This window comes from Pagrus pagrus (assembly GCF_965226575.1).
Source record: "Pagrus pagrus genome assembly, chromosome: 1".
NCBI lineage: Eukaryota > Metazoa > Chordata > Actinopteri > Spariformes > Sparidae > Pagrus > Pagrus pagrus.
The window spans coordinates 8,144,139-8,163,839 of record NC_140185.1 but is presented as its reverse complement, the minus strand read 5'-3'; the positions used below and the strand labels follow the sequence as shown (position 1 = coordinate 8,163,839).

The 19,701-nt window shown below is 40.0% G+C and overlaps 1 protein-coding gene across 1 annotated transcript in view; it reads right to left on the bottom strand.

Moving 5' to 3' along the window:
• Nucleotides 1-1,117: 1,117 nt before the first annotated feature.
• itfg1 (integrin alpha FG-GAP repeat containing 1) overlaps nucleotides 1,118-19,701 on the bottom strand; it is a 154,256-nt gene continuing 135,672 nt past the window's right edge. The window contains exons 15-18 of the mRNA XM_084342494.1: nucleotides 16,102-16,226; nucleotides 10,560-10,642; nucleotides 9,691-9,808; nucleotides 1,118-2,216 (exon numbers count right to left, since the gene is read on the bottom strand). Of these exons, the coding sequence (XP_084198620.1) occupies nucleotides 2,157-2,216; nucleotides 9,691-9,808; nucleotides 10,560-10,642; nucleotides 16,102-16,226 (386 nt within the window). The 3' untranslated portion in view covers nucleotides 1,118-2,156. The remainder of the gene's footprint in view (nucleotides 2,217-9,690; nucleotides 9,809-10,559; nucleotides 10,643-16,101; nucleotides 16,227-19,701) is intronic.

The following is a 19,701-nucleotide window of genomic DNA, read 5'->3' as shown; positions in this document are numbered from 1 at the left end:
AGAATTCAGTTCAGATAAGAGTTGTTACATTTTTACAACCGGGATTTATTATGTATATATGCCTCGTTTATATTTCTGGGGAAACGAGGACATGTTTCACATGAGGATAGGGGCTTAATGCAGAAAGAGAAAGCTGTAGAGCCAATTCATGCAAACCCATCTGTTCGCATTTATGACTAAATGCAGAATAACACATTTGACTTCTGAAGTGCTACTCGCCCTGTTTTGTGATATAGACAAGGCTTCTGAATGTCTACAATATTGTTATTGATTTTGCAATTTTGATTAGTCTTAACACTAAGATCTGTAAGTGCTGCTTGATTATGATTAAGCAAATAAAAAATCTAAAGAAATCAGTCTTTGTTCTGCTTGTATGGTTTTGAAGTTTTAGTTAGAGGACTGTGGAGTTTAATGACAAAACTGTTCCATGTATCTTTTCAGTTTTTCGTTGCTTCCATGCTTTTACCTTTAAGGCTTAATCCCCTCGTTTCCGGTTCTGTTTTGGCTCTCTCTCTACAGCTTAACACCGCTTGTAGCGTGCGCCACCTCCTCCTTGCTTTAAGTCCCCTTCTCTCTCTCTCTCTGTCTCCCTCCCAGCGAACACACACACACACACACACACACACACACACACACACACGGAGATATTGACTATCAATACTGTATGTTAGCCCCCACACGCTTACCATCAGTTGTGATCTGCTTAAAAGCTACCAAGCTTGAGACAATCTTACTCGCATTTGCCATGCAGGGGAAGGTTTTCTCTCCCCATGCATTATTTAGCAGGGTGGTCCCTGATGTGGGGTGTCAGGCCCAGAGGGGTGCTCAAAGGGGCCCCCAGGGGTCATCTGGAAAATTAAAGGCAGTTTAATTTCACTGCTGCTTCACTCACTACAGATTTAGCTAATGAGAGCATATACAGATGATTATTTTGAGTGTTAATTTCCCTGTAGGATTGCCACTAACAAAGCAAACAAAATATGTTTTTAGAAAGGAGTTTGTATGTGCTCAATTATGGGTTTGGGACTTGTGTGTTTCAATTTTTTTCACAAGCAGAGTGTTGGAGAGTGCAACATAACAAAGACATGAAGTCTAAAAATAATCAAATGAAGCAACCGAGAGGTTATTGTAGCAGAAGCAACCTTTATTCTGAACCTCAGTAAGTAAACACGTTTAGTAGTTTAAACATTCATTGGCAAATCAAATCCACAAAACAAAATAAATTACATAAACCTGCAGTTAATCATTAGTTCAAAAGTGCAAACAATTTGGAAAGGCATGAGCTCATCCTTGTAAAATAAATACACAAAGACACCAGAGCGATTAACAGAAAAAGACAATGGAAATTAAACTATATCTTCAGTGTGCCTCATTCAGCAGAGCAAGATGTTGTCAGTGGAGCCTCGATGCAGTAGCTTTAAATATTTGCAGGATGCAACATAGGACCTTTTTCTTGGCACTGCCATGATGCACTGTGAAATGATCAACTGGGAAAAAAGATGAATTTGCACTCAGCAGACTTGAAGGCCATTCCTCATTTTAGATGAGATTTGTAGCAGAAAATGTTCCACAGCATCATTTTGTTGCACATGTCCGTTTTTGTTCACTTTGCTGCTGCAGTACAATTCAGAGGTGAATCAACTTGATAAAGACAGGACAGTAACATAGATACAGATTTCAAGTAACGTTACACATTTTAACACTCGGTGCCAAAGGTGCTTCCCTTCCAGTGAATAAACAGTTTACAATATTAAGTAATTTGTTGGCTGATTCAACAGAAATCTGTCATTTTGTAAAATAATAGTCTAATAACACCACTATCAATCATGCTGCCATCTACAGCAAGTCCAAAGAAATCCCTGCTTTAAACTCCTCAGTGATCTCCATTAGGATTTCTCTCTGTGTCTCCACGGCCTTGTTGCAGCTCCTGTACTTCTAACACTGGAATGAATTAATGAAATGGGACATAAATATTTCACATCTGACTGGAGGACTGAAGAATATCAAAAAGAAACATTTTGGGGCAAATGAGGATCCATTTATTGGCCCTTGAAATGAGTCTGGGTGTAAATGTGTGAGTGGAGGAGGAAGGAGTGTGCGGTGGTAGGCGGAGGAGGACATGAGAGGATGGTCTCCCATGACGCAGTTCTCTCCCATCACATGGCATCGAAATGGAAACGGTGGGCTTCCTGCCTCTTCTCCCGGTCATCTGCTTTCTGAACAACACACAGAAACATACAGTCAGTTTTGTCTACCGTCACAATAAGTAGCATAACCCTTCAACTTGTATACCAATGTAAATTGTGTGAAAAAAGACGAGTCATAACTAAAGGGAAATGTTGAAAACGGACACATGAACTATAATGCAGTCCTATTCAACAACCTGCATTCATCTGTAAAAATCATACACTGTAGCTTCTGATTGGTAAAACAGCAGCTGTCATTTTCTATAAAATGATCCTGATGATGTAATGACTAAATTCACCCCCAATCCCTCTAGATATGAACTGAGAAACATCAACCAAAAGGCTGGGATAAATAATGAAAATATGAGGGCTGTGGTTGTAAAGTTAGTATTTTCAGTTGGCTTTCTTTGTTGCATGAAAGTGCAGGATCTAAATCCTCCCTCGTCACCTAAGGAACAGTTTTGCATTAATTTAGCTGCTTGTTAAAGCGAAATCCAGACAGTAATCAGCGGTTGAGTGATCATGTAAGTAAACACAGCTTGTGAATGGTCAAGCTGCTCAGTGGAGAACTTCAATAATGACCAACAGGAGGGACAGATCTGCTGAAATAGCCAGAGTTTGGTAATGAAGACTGTATTTACTGCGGAGAGTGAAATCTAATTGATATTATTACTAAAGGGCAGCGTGACGTGAAGTGGATGTGCAAACTTTTACACACTCTGCTATAAACAAGTCAACAGTACTTTTTCAGCAAACCACGGAACACACAAAGAGCAACATTTATAACCATGGAAACTATAGAGATTAAAGATGACAGCTTTATGCCAAAAGTTTAAAGACTAAAATAACACCCAATTAAACACAGCAAAAACTAGACTAGATTACTTTAATAGTAATATAATGACTAAATTATGACTCAAGCTAAAAAACATTTTGAACAGCTGACTAGGCTAAAACCAAATCAAAATCAGGTGTCAAACTAGAATGGCACTTAGCAGAGCGCCTACCTCCACCAGGGCCAAACAGTCGCTTTTCATTCAATCAATGCTTATCCAATTTTGATGGCCATGTATCACATTGTACCAACTCACAGATAGCAGTCACTTGAATACGCCTGACTTTTTCATCAAGGTCCATGAATTATTCCCTGAGAAACGAACGAAAATTAAAAAAAACACTCCATCTTGCAATGTTAAAGAAAGTGAGAAAAAAAATCCCTTCATCCAGATCAGCACCAAAAGTTAATGGGGTCTATTATGGGCTGAGATGCATCCTCCATCCAAGTTTTGTTGAAATCCATTCAGTAGTTTTTGTGAATTCCTGCTTACAAACCAACCAACCAACAATGGATACAGGTGAAAACATAACCTCCTTGGTGGAGGTAATCAACACTGGTACACGAGTACAATATGTTATTCGTAAAGCTCCAGTTGAGAAATTCAAGCTGCAGTGTTTAATTCAGTGATCCCTTTAGGCTAATTATAAGTTCCTCTTGTTAGTCAGGACCTAGTGTTAAAGACAGTTGTGTTAGGCCAGGCCAGCTAACATTTATTCACTGCTTTAACATGGACACAAAGCTAGATGGACCCAAAGGTGGTGGATTACGTGAGAAAGAATTTGAAAATAAATAAATGAAATAGGGTGAACTTTATAGTCTACTAATTAAATTTGAGAACAGATGTATCAAGTGTTTAATTAGACTTTGAGTGGGGAAGTTAACCTTTTAATATTCAATAACAGAGCCACAGGTAGAAAATAAAGTCACCTCAATTATCTATCATCTTGACAAATCCTTTAACTTTGAAGAAATTGAAATAAAAATGTGGAAAATAGTATTGAACCATCACAAAGCACCATACAAACACACACACATTCTGTCCTTATGTGTATGTGAGAGGTCTTGAAAGGACAAGGCTTTATAAAGGAATAACACGTGTCTATAGCCAACAGCCCATTATCATCATCTGGGCATCAAGACACACAGGCAGGTGTGCTGGCTGGAGGCGGCAGTGTTAGAGCCATAAGCTGAGAACAAGATGTGCAAAAGGCTATCAAACCACAAGTGGTTGTACAACATAAAATGCGATAAATGAAATTCAGTGTAAAGAACAGAAAGTCCAAATAGGAACAAGCGTTAGATGTCAGCTAGAGTAATAGTTGTAGACACAATTGAATTGAACCAGGGAGTAATAACTACCTGCCTGGTGTTTTGTTTATAGAGGACAGTGGTGGAAGTATTTAGTTACTTTTACTGTAAAAGTATCAATACTCCACTACAAGTAAAAGTTATGTATTAAAAAGTTTAGAAATATTCTCAGAAAAATGCATAAAAGTACTAAGAAAGGCCACTTTTCTATTATAATTTGCTTATATATTGTGATTAAATTAATATTATATTATATGTATTATACTCTTAGATTATTACAGGTGCATTAAAGGATAACTACCGTTTTTTTACAATCTGGACCTTATTTCTAGCAAAATATATGATCATTTACTCACCCAGATAACTTTGGTGTCATTTGAAGTTGGTCAGAGGTAGTAGGTCAACCTACAGACCCCGGATGTTGACAATAGACGAGCCCGGACTCAGAGGGGAATAGCACTAGCGTATCGTAACAAAATATTGGTGAAATGAACTAGTTTCGTGGCAGATAATGCTCATAGAGGCTGCGCTTCCGTGCCCCGTCACTCGCATTATATGGATACGAACGACGCCAAATGACACCAAAGTTATCTGGGTGAGTAAATGATCATAAATTTTGCTAGAAATAAGGTCCAGGTTGTAAAAAAACGGTAGTTATCCTTTAATATGTGTAATATGTAGGTCACTGTAATTATTCCTCCTTTCCATACTGGCTGTGTTGTGTTTTGAAGGAATATCCCTTTACTTTTTTTTTTTTTTTTTTAAATTAAGATTTATTTTTATTAATTTATTTTTGGGTTTTTAGTCTTTAATTGATATGACAGTTTAGAGAGTGATAGGAAACGAGGGAGAGAGTGGGGGAAGACATGCAGCAAAGGGCTACGTGGGGCAACAGGGTGGAATCAAACCTGGGCCACTGCTGAGGACTCAACCTCCTTACATGGGCTGCCCGCTCTACCCGGTCACCCAGTATCTTCCTTTTCTAACACAACTCCAATGTAAGTGATGGAAGATAAAAGCCAAAGTCCTCATTATGTCTACAAATGCATATCCTCCATCTCTTACATTACAATCACAGTAGGAGGGGATCTTTTCACAGCAGATGTGGACAGAATGGACATTTGCAGCAACTAATGGCTCTTTCTACAGTACATATTAGCATGTGGACATGGTTTTAAGAGTTAAAAATAAAAACCTGTTTTTATCCATAATTTCATCTATGACAATGCACCATATTTTAGCTGATTAAATGTTTTCTAGTAACTAGTAACTATAGCTTTCAATAGTTGGTAAATTCTCCTTGAAGCCTTCATGGTCTTACTGTTTAAAAGATGTTTTTGTTTTGTATGGGATATCACTTTAAGGGAATTATTTCATTATAACTTTTAAGTCCTTCGGTACGTAATGGCTCAGCAAAGAACGGACACCATTTGTAATGAGGTTTGATGGGACCAGGATTGATGGAGTGAAACGTCCTCATATTTTTGGCATTTGACAGTGGCTGAGCACAAAAGCTGCCACATAATCTGGACTGGTGACAGTGGAGTCAATAGTGCATTTCGGTCTGTTGTGTGAGATCAGTGACAAACTGAGGACGAAAGAAAATAGCCTTCAGTTTTTAAGTATCTGAATGGGACCATCTCTTTTGGTATTGACAAAATGTTGCAGTTGAGCACGTATGGACAGGACTGGACTCAATCTCAGTAGAGGGATCTTTGGAGAAGACTGTTACCTTTTAAAGGACAACCAATCCTTCACCGATGTTGACTGATTTGCTCCATCCAAAAGACAGGCAGCAACACATTTAGTGCATTTTTTATGCCGTCAGTTTTGATTTGTAATAAAACCTTCATCTATCATCCGAGTTACGGGCACTTCGTATTGATTGATATACTTTCTTTTTCTTTTCCAGGGAAACATTTTTGAAGGAGCAGACGGACTGATGTGATGTTCTTTTCTTTTCTTTAAATAACTGATCCACGGAGCTGTGCTGCTGCTGAAGCCTGGTCTAATTGACTGTCTAGGGGATACCACCAAATTGTCATCCAGAGGCCTGAATCATCATTAGGCAGCAGAGCATCGATTTGTGTCCTTCTAAAGGTTTTAATGACACAGTGGTGCGTGTGTGTCTGAAGCCAGGTGGAAAGCTACAGTGAGGTATGGTGTAGTCTCACTGGGCTTTAATGTCAGCTCATTAAGTCTGGTCTACATGTCCAGCATGAAGAGGATGCATCTTAGGGGAGCTGATTGATTACATTCTGCTTCGTTACACGTTTTTCCTCATCTATCTCTTAAATATTCCTTCCGTCATTCATATGTTGAGTACCCATCACCCCAGCTAATACTGCATTGCACAGAAGTTCACAGGAGATGTGTAAGAAGCCCTGTTAGCTTGTTAGGCAGGACAGCACGTCTTGCCCCTGTGCTTCTGCCCTCTACCTGACTTTGTTATTAGAAGAGCAAATACCAGAGGCGGCGGTGCAAACACGCAGAAATGCCAAATGTCAATCAGCAGGCTTGCCCTGACCTTACTGGATGCCCCGCTGTAAAAGAGGTGGGAGAAGATGAGATATGAAGGAGGATGTTTAGCAAGAGGTATATAGGATTCACCCTCAATCTTAAATTCCCTGGATGGTGCAGGAGGTTACACCACATTAGCCTGTCAGTCCAGATGTGTGTCTTTCAATTATTAAGGCCAAATTCAATCAAATCTGCTGTGTTTTCAAAAACTGTCAGTCTGAATGTGGTGCTGCAGTGTAGTGGGAGCCGAGGTCTGTTTGCCCACCCCAGATGGAGACAAAACTGCTGCCGGCAGCACAGTTTTAGACCAACACGTTAAACTGGTTCAATTAGAAGTGGCAAAGCTTTGATTCATGGTAAGAAAATTGTTTTACGTGTTGGTCAGTGGCAGTATACAAAAAATTCACAAGTGCGTATTAATAAGAGGAGCTTCTGCATTATAGATTTTATCACAAGCAAAACTAAAAATGTTATTAGCATGTGACATCGTGTGAATGTGGTAAAATATGAAAAGACGAAACATGAGATTCTATTAAAGGGTAGAGCACAGAAAACAGGAGCTCTACAAAGCAGAATGATGTAAGTATCCATCAATGCAATACTGTATTTTATAGGAAGAGAAGTGATTAAGCTCAGCTCAGCTCTCTCCGTCCCATAAAAAAGAAAGAAGCACTTCTGATTTTCCAACTCAACTTTTTTCCAGGAGGAATGGATAGGGATTCCTTGATTAATTCCTCGAAGTTCTGAAAAGTGTTTTATAACAAGATTTTTCCAAATCCCTTAAGTATGTGCTTCAATGTATCTCATGGCTGGATCTTATTTGTATCTTAGCTCTTATTTCTTGAAGAAACTTTCAATGAACTTATAAAGCATCTTGTAAAGTGTTTTCCAAGTATGCCACACTTTTACACAAGTACATGTTGGGTAAAGAGGTCCCCTATATCAGTTTCTGTACCTCCCCATGCACTTTGCTGGACATCTCCTGTTTATGGACCAAATATAATAAGACCCATATCCACATGCACACGCCTTGCATCTCTATCAGTTTATCAGTTCCATCCATGTGTGAATAACCACCGGTGGCTATGAATACACTATATTTTGTATATTTAAGTACTTCATAGACAATGAGAGGTATTGTAACTCGCAGTTGGAAATATATAACATCCGAACATTGAGCTTAATATTCTGTTATATGTACTGCTATAAGGGACAGAAGCTAGAAATTATGTTTGGCAGGAACCTGTTCAGAATCAGTTTAAAGGCACAGTTCACCCAAAAAAATATTCATTCATTATCTACTCACCTCCATGCTGATGGAAAGTCAGGTGAGGTTTCTTAGTCCTTATAAGACGATATTTGCAGCCTCCTTTAAGCTAAAAGCGTTAGCATGCACCCCATTTGGCATGGATGCAGAAGCTTGATCTCATGTAGAGGGTGTAAATAATGCTGTCTTAAATCAACTTGGAGATATGGATTTACTTTTTTTTCAATTGTTTTATTTTTTACATTTTAAGTAATAGTTCCCGATCTACATCAGTTTAGAATAATGCTGCAACATTGTTTTGCTGTAAACCTCCAGAAAAATATAGTGGACTAAAAAACTTCACTCACTTTTTTTGCTTTGAATTTTGACTTATGGACAGCAGTGAAGTTGAAATAATTTAAAGTACTGGCCTTGAGATAAACCCATGGCATCATGAAATTATTCAGAAGTCTCCTGTATTTGTATACTGAGAAACATACCTGATAACACTATAAGAAGAGCTTTCAACTTCAGAGTGGCAGAAGCAGTGAAAAGGCAGAAATTGATAACTCTGACTGGTCAGCCAAAGCACATTACAGCGATCATAGCCAAAAACTGCTTCTTTGTGGCTTCAAACCATGTCGCCTGTTTGAGCATGCCAGATGATGTTGTGTGAAGTATAGTGCCAGTCACTGCAACCATGAAAGAACGGGTTCTCCACATGTGCATCTCCCTCGTGTTTCCTCTCACACTCTTGTTTCTCGACCCCTCACATGGCTCCACATCACCTTCACCTCTCACACGTATCTCCTTCCATCCATAAATGCAGTGCTGGTTCAGATTAAGCTGATGCTCACGCCCACATATCCCCCAAAACAGGGCAATTAGAGTGCTTCTGAGTGTGTAACCATGCACACATGCCATCCTGCGTATAGGCACACACACATACACATTAAGCGCACACACTTGCACGGCAGATGGCTTGGAGGAGATGCCAAAAACTTCCAGCACTGCTCAGCCCGGCAGACAGCATTAGCACCATGAGTGTAGATGAAAAGGAAACAATTCAAAGACAAAAAAAAGAAAATGTGCAAGAATTACTGTTAAATATAATTTGTGTCTGCGTGTCCTCGACCATTTTCATTTTGCTCTGACCACAATATGTGTGTGTGTGATGGAACAAATGGACCAGGAGGAGCTGAAACACACATGTGAAAACATGCATCGGCTCCCTGGAGGGCATATTTACGGCTGTAAGGAAGAGCAGATCTGCCATGCTGAAAGGACAGAAGCAGGCAATTACAGCTGAACGTCCTTCCAGGTTGTGGCCCGGGGAGAGAGAGACAGATAGACAGAGACAGAGAGAGAGAGAAGGAGTGTGTATGTGTGTCTCAGTGGGAGTCTAGAGGACTACAGGACAGGGACAGTGAGACCCATCTGCTGCTGGTTGTGACCAATCTGCTCTCTCTCTCTTACACAAACACACACACAAACACACACACACGCGCGCACAAAGACTCGAAGGCAGTAAATCACCGGGAAGAGGCTAACGTTAACCACACCATTATGCGTATGTGTGTGTGTGTCCTGACCTTCTCTTGCCAGTGGAGGATTCCAATAATGACGAGGATGAAGACGCACACTCCGATCAGTGCGATGGCCGTCAGCAACACGCTGTTGCTGGGAGTCAGGTACAACTTAGCACTCCAACTAAACAGAGAGAGAGAGGGTGTGAATAATATGATGACTGGCCATATGCTGTTTTTATGTTGCATCATGGTTTTTTCTTGACAGAAAAACAATGTAATTACCAAATGGTGAACATTAACAGAGACTGTTTGCTAATTAAGGTAAACTAACTAAATTAATGAACAACTCTTGCACTATTTCACACCTGAGCAGAATGAAACAGTTTTTTTCACAGAGAACTTTTATTTATTTCAAGCAATCCCATAAACCACTTTTATATATCACATGTATCATATGACAATCTGTTAGCTTAGCCTGCATGTGAGAAGAATACCCAGGCGGTCCTGGTGAGATCTGCTTTCACCCATGGTTTGTCTGTAGGTGTGTGTCTTTGCTAGCATGTCTAACAGACCTGGTGAGTACACAAATGTTATGGTGCTATGTGGAGGAGGGTGTGTGTGTTTGTGTGTGTGTTGAATAGCCATCTGGAGCTCCTCCCGGGGTTTGAGCTACATGTGAACAACGTCATGATAACATGAGAACACATGCTGCGAGGAGACTGTGTGTGTGTGTGTGTGTGTGTGATACTCTGTATCAACTTGAGGTAACATTAACTTAAGTATGTCATTCAGTGGCACCACAGGAGGCCGTTTAAGTATTGAATTGTGTCCATAGCAACAAGCATCAGCGTGTCTCCCAGAAAATGACGCTGCTGCGGGCAGTTTTGATGGATCTATACCGTGTGACATGTAGGAGGATTGTGTTGATGTACCTGCGGGGCTTATTGTGAGGGAAGGGGATGACGATGAGCTGAGAGTTGGGAATGATGGCCGTCCACTCCTGCTTCCTTATGTCCTGGAAAGATACAGAAAACACATTAGCTGGCGATGAATTCACATACATGCTAATACATTATGGTCACAATATTGCAAGCTTTCCACAGAGACACACGCAGACAGACACACACTCAGAATATGTATGTTAAGTCCTCTGGGGCAGAATAATGGGGTCCCATAGTTTTCCTTAGCTACTGTGGAGTGGCTATTTTAAGCTGTGCATTTAAGAAACAGACAACCTGCTACTTGAAATAAATTACCCTCAACTGTGGGGAGTAACACAGATTTTCTAGCCCCTGTGGGTCTGTGTGCATATTGGTGTGTGTATATATGTATGTGTTTCTGTGGTTGTGTGTGTGAGAGTTCAGCCATTTGCAGAACCATACATTATCTCAGCCTTGGCCTTTATGAAATATACATCATCTTTTCTAAACCCGTCACTCAACCCTACCTTCACTTCACGAGGTCTGACTGAATTATTTCCTACTTGCATGGCCAATGAACTTACAGTCATGTTATCTTGTTCACTTGTCTTCTCTGTTTCATATGTCATGTTAATGTCATACTGTATTATTGTCCAGCACTAATAAAAAATAGTAGTGATTATAGTTAAGTAGTGGATTATAATCTCAAGGTTTCTAAAGATATATCATTATCTGCCACACTTTCACTTTAAAAGGTGCTACACCAGAGTCATTATACTTTTGTACTTTTCATTAGTTTTTAATTTTTTGTTTTTGTGTTTTAGTTTCCAGAATGGGTTTGCTCTCAATGTGGTTTTTATTTAAAAATGACTAGTTTTTATTCGTTAGATCCAAAAATAAATTAACCATCTCAGAAAATATCATGGTTAGACAGCCTCACAATATGGTATTACAGTTATTATTATTATTATTATTATTATTATTATTATTATTATCATCATCATCATCATCATCATCATCATCATCATCAGGTACAATGACAAAAACAGAAAGCTTATTAATTAGTTGAAGAAAAATATGTTTATAATTTTACCAAATACTATGCCCAGAAAATAATGAAAATTGATATAAACTTAAAATATATATATTTTAATAACACTAAAATTGTAGGATTCAATACTGTAAGTGATAACGGACAATTTCTATACCATAGTATACCTTTAAACCAGTAAACCGCTGCAGCCCAATTCAAAATTGGTGTTACACTTCAAAAACAACACTTGGTGAAGGCAACTGACTCACATTGGTTCTCAACCTAGAGGTCGGGACACCCAAGGGGGTTGCAAGTTAATTTCCAAGGGTCGCCAGATGGCTGTGGAGAATTTTTTTTTTTATAACATTTTAGACTGGGGAATAGTTTTTACATTACATTGCCTATGCCAGTGATAGAATTTAACTCCAAACAGACTTTATAGTGTGTTTGTGCATAAGAACACCAACCTAATTTATACCAAAAAGGTTGAGAACCACTCATGCAGACAACTCTGTCTCAGTAAACATCTGCACCAACGCCTCCATGATTATGTTGACAAATCTGACCAAATTGACAAAGACTAAAAAAAAAGGCATTTCCTGTATGGTTTTTATCCTATTTTATTGAGTACACAAGTACACAATATTATTTTTTCAATTTGTTTTTGGTCTAGCTTTTAAACTTTTGTTTCACTTCACTAAAATGTTTTTTCACACCTAGTTTTACTTTTTAGATTAATTTTAATTCACTTTAATAACCTCGCCCTACACACCCACCACTGTTGAACCACGCAGGTGTTTTCACTCATGTTGCCTGATTAGCCTGTGTGGGCGTGCACAGATTGTGCTTGATTGACAGCTGCCTCAGTCTTATTTTTCGTTGCACCTTTCGATAAAAGCTCTCCATAAATGAAGTTCACTTACTATTTACAATATAACTTCCTAGAATTTAGTCACATCACATAATTCCAAACACAGCTCCACCAAGCTTTTAAATGATTATAGGTCTCATTAGCCAGAGTGACTGAAAACACCTATAGACATGAGAGTTGAGTGACATCTTCTCAAGTATTCTTTATGTTACGTCACTGCTCAGGGGTGCAGGATCAGACCCCCTACCTTCCAGACCCATATAAACACATATCTGGCACCTGGTCAACCCTGTCACATAAACAATAATGGTTTTCTTGTGTCCTTTGGACTGCATGTTTCTGGTGTATATCATTTTCTTTTTTACATCCATTCTTTTTTTCTGTCCACTCACAGTTAAACATTGTGAGAGTATTTCAGCACTTGGGTGTTAAGCTGGACAGGCAGCGACTGTTAAGACACAGAGTTAAAGTATCAGAGAGCTTAAAAAGCATTTGTCTGACAGCAGTTTGACTTTGCAAGTTCAGGCTTCATTTTTAGTAGTTTGCCGCCTTAAGGCTCACCACCCATGCTGACATCTGACATAAGACTGACACACACTGTGTTTATGCCCTGCATACAACAGTGATTTTATTTCTGGATAAGCCCACCACCACACAGTGTCTGTTGGCTTTCTTTTTCAGGTTTCTAAAACCAATTCGCCCTGTGTCTTGATTTAGCCCATGTTAAAGCATCCAGGGTTGTGTTCAGGCTCATTAGGGGTTAAGAGCCCAGAGATATCATATTAAAGATTTAAAAGCTGTAATCACGCTTGTAGCTGTGAGGACTTAACATTTCCAGCTCTACATTCGGCAGAATCTGGGAGTGCCGCTGCTCTTTAATTGTGACTCTCCGTTTCTTCATCAATTGAGAGGCACCACATCTCGCAGCTATTTTGAATAAGCATGAGACAACGGCATTGCTTTTTACATAATGAGCACATTCTCGCCGCCAGCCATTGTCGCTTAGCTCTTGGAAAGCGTTGCCGTCGGTGCGGCAACTGGCGGGGGAGCAGAGCTGCAGACGAGTCAGCCTCCACTACTGCTGCCTGGGAGCAGATCCGATCTGGCTGTTTGGAAGAGAAAAGTGTTCCCAAGTCTTCAGAGAGAAAGAGAGACACTCTGGTTCAAAGCCAGGGAAACTGGCACACTATGAGAGAGCGAGGGAGATGGATACAGAGATGGAGAGTGAGGGAGCCAGAGAGAGAGCGAGAGTGACAAGTAGGGGACTGATTAGTGAAGCAAACCACTTTGAGCAGCAAAGGGAATCCCCTGGGTGGAAGATAAGTGAACAGGAGGAGAGAGACTCAAAAGAAAAAGACGGGGAGGGGGTGAATAAAACAGGGGAATGATTGGACAGAAGATGGAAGATATCCAAGTAGATTTTACAAAATCTCTCCTTCTGTGAAACAGCAGGCAGGAACTCTCATTGTAGAGGAGAAAATTGTAAAGGGCACAGCAGGGGAGGTAGTGAGAAAATGGGGGCCGGACAGATATAAAGAGAGAGAGAGAGAAAATTAAAAGGTAAAAAGAGAGTTGACAAACAGGAAGCTCCAACAGTGCCGACTGAGCAGGGTGTTGCAGCGGTCAGGATTTATAGACCTTCTCCTCCTCATTACAGGTAGATTTGATGGAGTTACTCCTCTCCCTAGTCCCTGTGGGTAAAAAAAACCTGCTTGGCATAATGGGCCGCATCTTTAGGTATTCATTAATTCACTTTGTAGAAGGAATGGGCGAGGAGGAGGAAAAATGAGCGAAAAAAAGATCACATTTCTTTGCATAAGAAAAAGGAGTGTGCAGAGAGGGGACAACAAAGCAGCTTGTTTGAGATGAGTGTTCTTGGTGCACTACAGCGTCTGAGTCGCGGACAGACCCATCTACAATTCTAATCAGCTGCCTGACAAAGATCCCGGTACCACATGGGAGGGGAAAAAAGAGCCCTGTCGTGCCTAATATTCACTGTGACAAGTGCAACGTGAGCGTGAGAGAGAGCGGAGATGGAGATGAATGCGGAGAGCGTGTGAGAGAACTGAGCTGAGGAGCGCTGACATTTGAAGTAGTGTAGTGTAGAAATGTGGCTGACGAACAGATTAAAAACATAAACCCGATCAATTATTTAGGGTATTGATATAACGGTGCCTTGTAGTATGACGGGAGGCACACATGGGCTGCGCAGTCATTTATACATCTACACTCAGGGCTGTTACACAAAGATGAGTCTGAAGCTCAGAGGAAAAGCCGTGAGGAGAGGATGTTCCTGGTCCAGGTGATGTCATCAACCATCCCATACAGTACATTATTAGAAGGATGTGTAATCTATCTGCCATAAAGCACCCTTGTGGTGTTTTAACTCGTTTTAAGCGTCTCTTCTTCTCTTCAATCACTAGATGGCAAAAAAAAAAAATCTCACTTCCAGTCTTGCAGCCTGATCCTGCCTCATTTGCCTCTGTGTGCCATTAAATACAATATATCCTTTCAAAACTTTTTTCTAATGATGATGACTGCGAAATATGCTTCTTCAAAACTAACTGCTGTCAAAACAGAGAACATACTTAACATATTGAGTAGGGTTTTGTTAAGAGAAAGAAGTCTTACTTTGAGAATTCAATTAAGGAACAAAAAGAAATTACGACTTGTGTTTCAGAGAAGTAATATAAATCCATATCCATGAATGCAAAAACAAACCAAAGACTTCCAGTAGAAAATTGGAGAGTGAAAAAATAATTTAGATGTGTCTGTCTTAATTGTTTCTTTGTGTTTAGCACACTTGATCAATCATTTCACAACCAACTAAAATAAAAGGAAAACTACCCTTTTTTTGGATTACAGGCTTCTCACATTTTTTAATTATGTGCTTCGTAAATTGGCTGACATTTTGAAGCGTATATAAACACTAGATATCACATATTTTGGTCATTAACTGCTGCGTGATTAAGAAAAAAAACCTCAACAAACTATTTTTTTCTACAAGATTAGGTAAACACTGCTCTCTCTGATTAGAATCTCTAATTTGCTAAAAAGAAATACGTGGAGGGTAAACCCTCTTCTGAATCTCCACAACATGCGTTACATCCAGCCCATTGTGAACTAAAGCTTGAGCTGCAGGAGAAAAACAACTATTAAGCTCTGTGCTTATGACTTTAAGGTGCCTGAATTTCACTAAACATGAATTAGTCCACCATCTGATGTTTTTCTTGGAAGGTTTTCTGATTCCTAACACCATGATCCTGAGGCTATTTTTGTTCATTTCTCGCTCCCTTTTTAGGCTCATTGCATAGACGTTAAATGTCTCGGCCACGCATGCCATACACTGTTATACTCACAAGAGGTTAGGCTGCTCAGAAATGACTTAATGAGGCATGTGAGTGGCATTATACATGTTTTAAGAGACTTTTCATGAAACAACTATTTTCATGTAATTTGCACCCAGAGGGTTGAAGGTTTTTTTTTTAAATCTTTGGTTATTCAGCACACCTACTTCCTCCTTGTCTGAGCTGTCAGATACACCTCAGTGTATCTCCCTCAAACATTCTGTGAGACAGTACAGCCTGTGGCTCTTGCTGCAGGAGTGCTGTGCAGTGCCCAGGTAATATAACCCTCTTATATTCCCTCACCGTCTCTCCTGGCTGTCGGGGGATGCCGACGAAAAGGTGGTCCAGGAAGTTGGCGCTGCGTCCGAGGCCCAGCACAGTGTAGGGCAGCTGGAGGGAGAAATGAGCCGACTGGCTCAACTGACCGGCTGCAGGAAGAGAGGGAGATAAAAGAGTATTTGTAATGGAAGAAAAGGGATGTGTTATTCTCAACACATAACCACATCAGGATAACTAATGAGCTTGATCTCAAAGGGTATTTTGCCCTGGCGTTTTTTTTCTGGACACATTTTGGTCCCATTTCCACTGGATGGATTGTCATGAAGTTTTGTATCGACAATAATGGTCCTTAGATGACAAATCGTACTGACTTTGGTGATTGCCATATTTTCTTCTATTACCAGCCATTACCAGACTTCTCCTTTAAGTCCACCAGCAGGTCAAACTTTCACCGATCCAATTGAGATATCTCTACATCTACAATATTGATCTACACGGAATTTTGTTCATGTTCCATGATGTATCCTAATGACTTTGCTGATCCCCTGACTATTCCTCTAGCGCCACCATGAGATCACATTTGTAGATTTTAGTGAAATGTGCTTACAACTATTGAATGGACTGCCATAACATTCAATAACCCTAATAACTGTAATGATCCCTGAACTTTTCATCCTATCATGGAGTCAAAATCATAACATATTATAAATGAATACCAGCATAATTAATAACATACCTAAAATGCTAAATAAAGATATTGAAATGTTTTGTGTTTGCATTTAGCACCAGATTACTATAGACTATACAGGGCAGCAGGAATTATCCTAAAACTGGATAGAAGTTTGAATTCTTGTTTCCTTGAAGTCAATGGGTTGTTTGAATGGGTTTTTGGTTAGATGACTGAAATAAGGTCCATAGTTAAACTGGTTAACATAAGCTTATTTTCACATTTTACTATACAACATAAAATACGTCAGTTATCCGCCACTTGTGGCTGCTAACATGTGGCTACATGGGACTATAGAGGCTGTAGTGGACATAAAATGTCATTATGCTAAACACAGAAACTCATCTAATCACCAGTGCATTTCCACTTTTCAACTGGTAGATTGATCCATCTAAAGTTAAGTGCGTATAGTAGCCTACAGTGAAGTGGGAAGCTTAGTGGTGGTGACGTTGAAATCATGTCACTGGGATTTTAGTTTATAACTGAACATCAGCTTTTTACTTCTGGCAATTGCATTTGGCTACCAACGGCATTCCACAGGAACACAAAGCATTTGAAATAAAAAAAAAAAAAAACCACAAAAAGGGTACTTAACTATCTGTTTTTTAGAGCTCTCTCAGGTATGACATAATGGTCATTGTATAAACACTTAACCTTCAGCCCTGCGTGTGTATTTAGCCATGTATTTTTGTTGGTACATTTAATTTTTTAAATGTATAAACATAAATAAAAATTGATAAAAGTAAAAAGTTTTTAAGTACACAGTGTGTTGCTGCCTCTTTTAAACATTCTGTACACGAGCCCATAAGCTTTGCACATTTCCATTCATGACGTTCTGACTACATTGTCAGCTGCGTATGAAAACACACCCCACTTGCTTTAGTTATCTCACAACTGTAGCTGCAATGGCCCTGGTCTCCCAAAGAAATCATTTAAGTATAACTTAATGTAATGTAATCAGCTTCTACCTGACCTATCCTGACCATGACTGTCAGTGATAAGACTATAATGTGCATGTAAACATAATGAGAAGGAGGGGGAAGAAAAAGACCACAGGAGGCGATCGAGCCATAGGGACTGCAGTGTGAGACCTTGCTCTGACATGAAGACGCATCATAAAAGATACAAATCAGAGTGAGACACCTGAGGCCAGTCCAACACCTCTCCCTGTCTCCTCGCACAACCTCCCTCCTCCTGTTTTCCCTCCTTACTTACTATTCTCATCCGTCTCTTGTTTCCTCCCCTCTGCTCATCTCTCTCTCCTCTCCCGCGATACATCACTTCGATTTGGCCTTACTCATTCTGCTTCCCCTTCTTCTCCTCCCTCCTGCTCGTCTTCTCTCTCTCTCTTCCCTTCAGCTGCTGCATCTCGCCCACGCCACCCAACTCTGCCAAGTGCAGCCGACATAAATCAACCTCTACGTGGTAAACAAAGAGAGGGAAGGAGAGAGCGAGAGCGATGGAAGAAGAGAGAGAAAGCCTCGAGGCAGCCAGTGATCAGAACTAATGTGGATGGACTGCGTATTGCAGGCCGAGAGGAGCGCAACGCCTTTGCTTGTCTCTTTACTTTTTTCTAATATATGCCTATCCTTAGTTCAGTTACAAAAAAAAGGATTTGTTCAGTTCATTTTTGGCCACCTCAGCTGAACCTGGGTCAGGCCAGTCAGGCTAGTGCAACTTAATACTTCTCTTCTTAAAGCTCCTTCATATTGCAAAAATAAAGCTGCCATGTATCTTGGGAACATCTTATGAAATGGTAACATGAACAGCAAGTAAGTAGCTAACTTGGTCAAAACCAGTTTGAGCTATAGCATGGAATACAAATCCGGCCATGATGCTGTATAATGTACATGCTGTGGCTCCAACCAGTCTCGACACTGAATGGACCCATCGACTTTTGCCACCTTGTACCAAAGAGCACTTTTCAGCAGTCGCCTCTCTTTATCTCTATAAATTTCCCTCGCTTGCTATCGCTCTATGTATTCTATTTTCCTGGATTGTAGTGCCGTGAGGAGGCAGGATAATTGCCTTAATCACACAGCACAGATAGGCCGGAGAGTGGGGGAGAGAGACAGAAATATTGGCTGTTTCCAGGAAAGGCAGGGCACAGTTTCATGGACATTGACTAGTTCAAGTACAAAGCCCCGGCTTCTAACAGGCATTGAAGATGAATCCTGGTGGGTCTGACATTTACTGAGAGGTGCATGTGTGTGTGAGTGAGTGTATGTGTGAGAAGAAGAAATGTACTGTAGCAGATCAGTACAAGCTATGTTCTGCTGTATGAAATTTTATTCATGATTGAAATGATAATCTAGTCGTTTCACTAAAGTAGATGAAAGGTGGGAGGGGGGTGATATAAAATCAGATTGACAATTACTGACTGACGCTTTTTAGCCATTCTAGCAGCATGAGACAGAAACATCTCAGCAACTACTAGATGAATTCCACAAAACAGACTTTTCCCCAAATGCTTATATGCGGTTTAAATTTTGGGTTTTTAGTGAAGTATCTCAACTACTATTGAATGCATTGCCATGGAATTTAGTTTATGGTGTCTAGATAATAAATACTAATGACTTTGCCACCAGCATGTCAAAGTTTTCACCAATCCAGTGAAACATCTAACTAGCCCAATTGCTAGGATAAAATGTTGGCAGCTTACGTTTCTGCAAAGCACTCACTTTTCACATCTGTATGCGTCATAGGCCTATGTACCATATTGATATTTCTAAAAGTTACCAAGAGTTACAGTGACTACATTTCAACATTTGTAAGTGTAGAAAACACAGGGTATTTTTCAGGAGACCTCTGGACAATTTCCAGCCATGTTTGTGGCAACGAAACTGGTGTTTTAACAAGACCTCAGGACATTCTCCAGCTGTGATTGTTGCCACAAA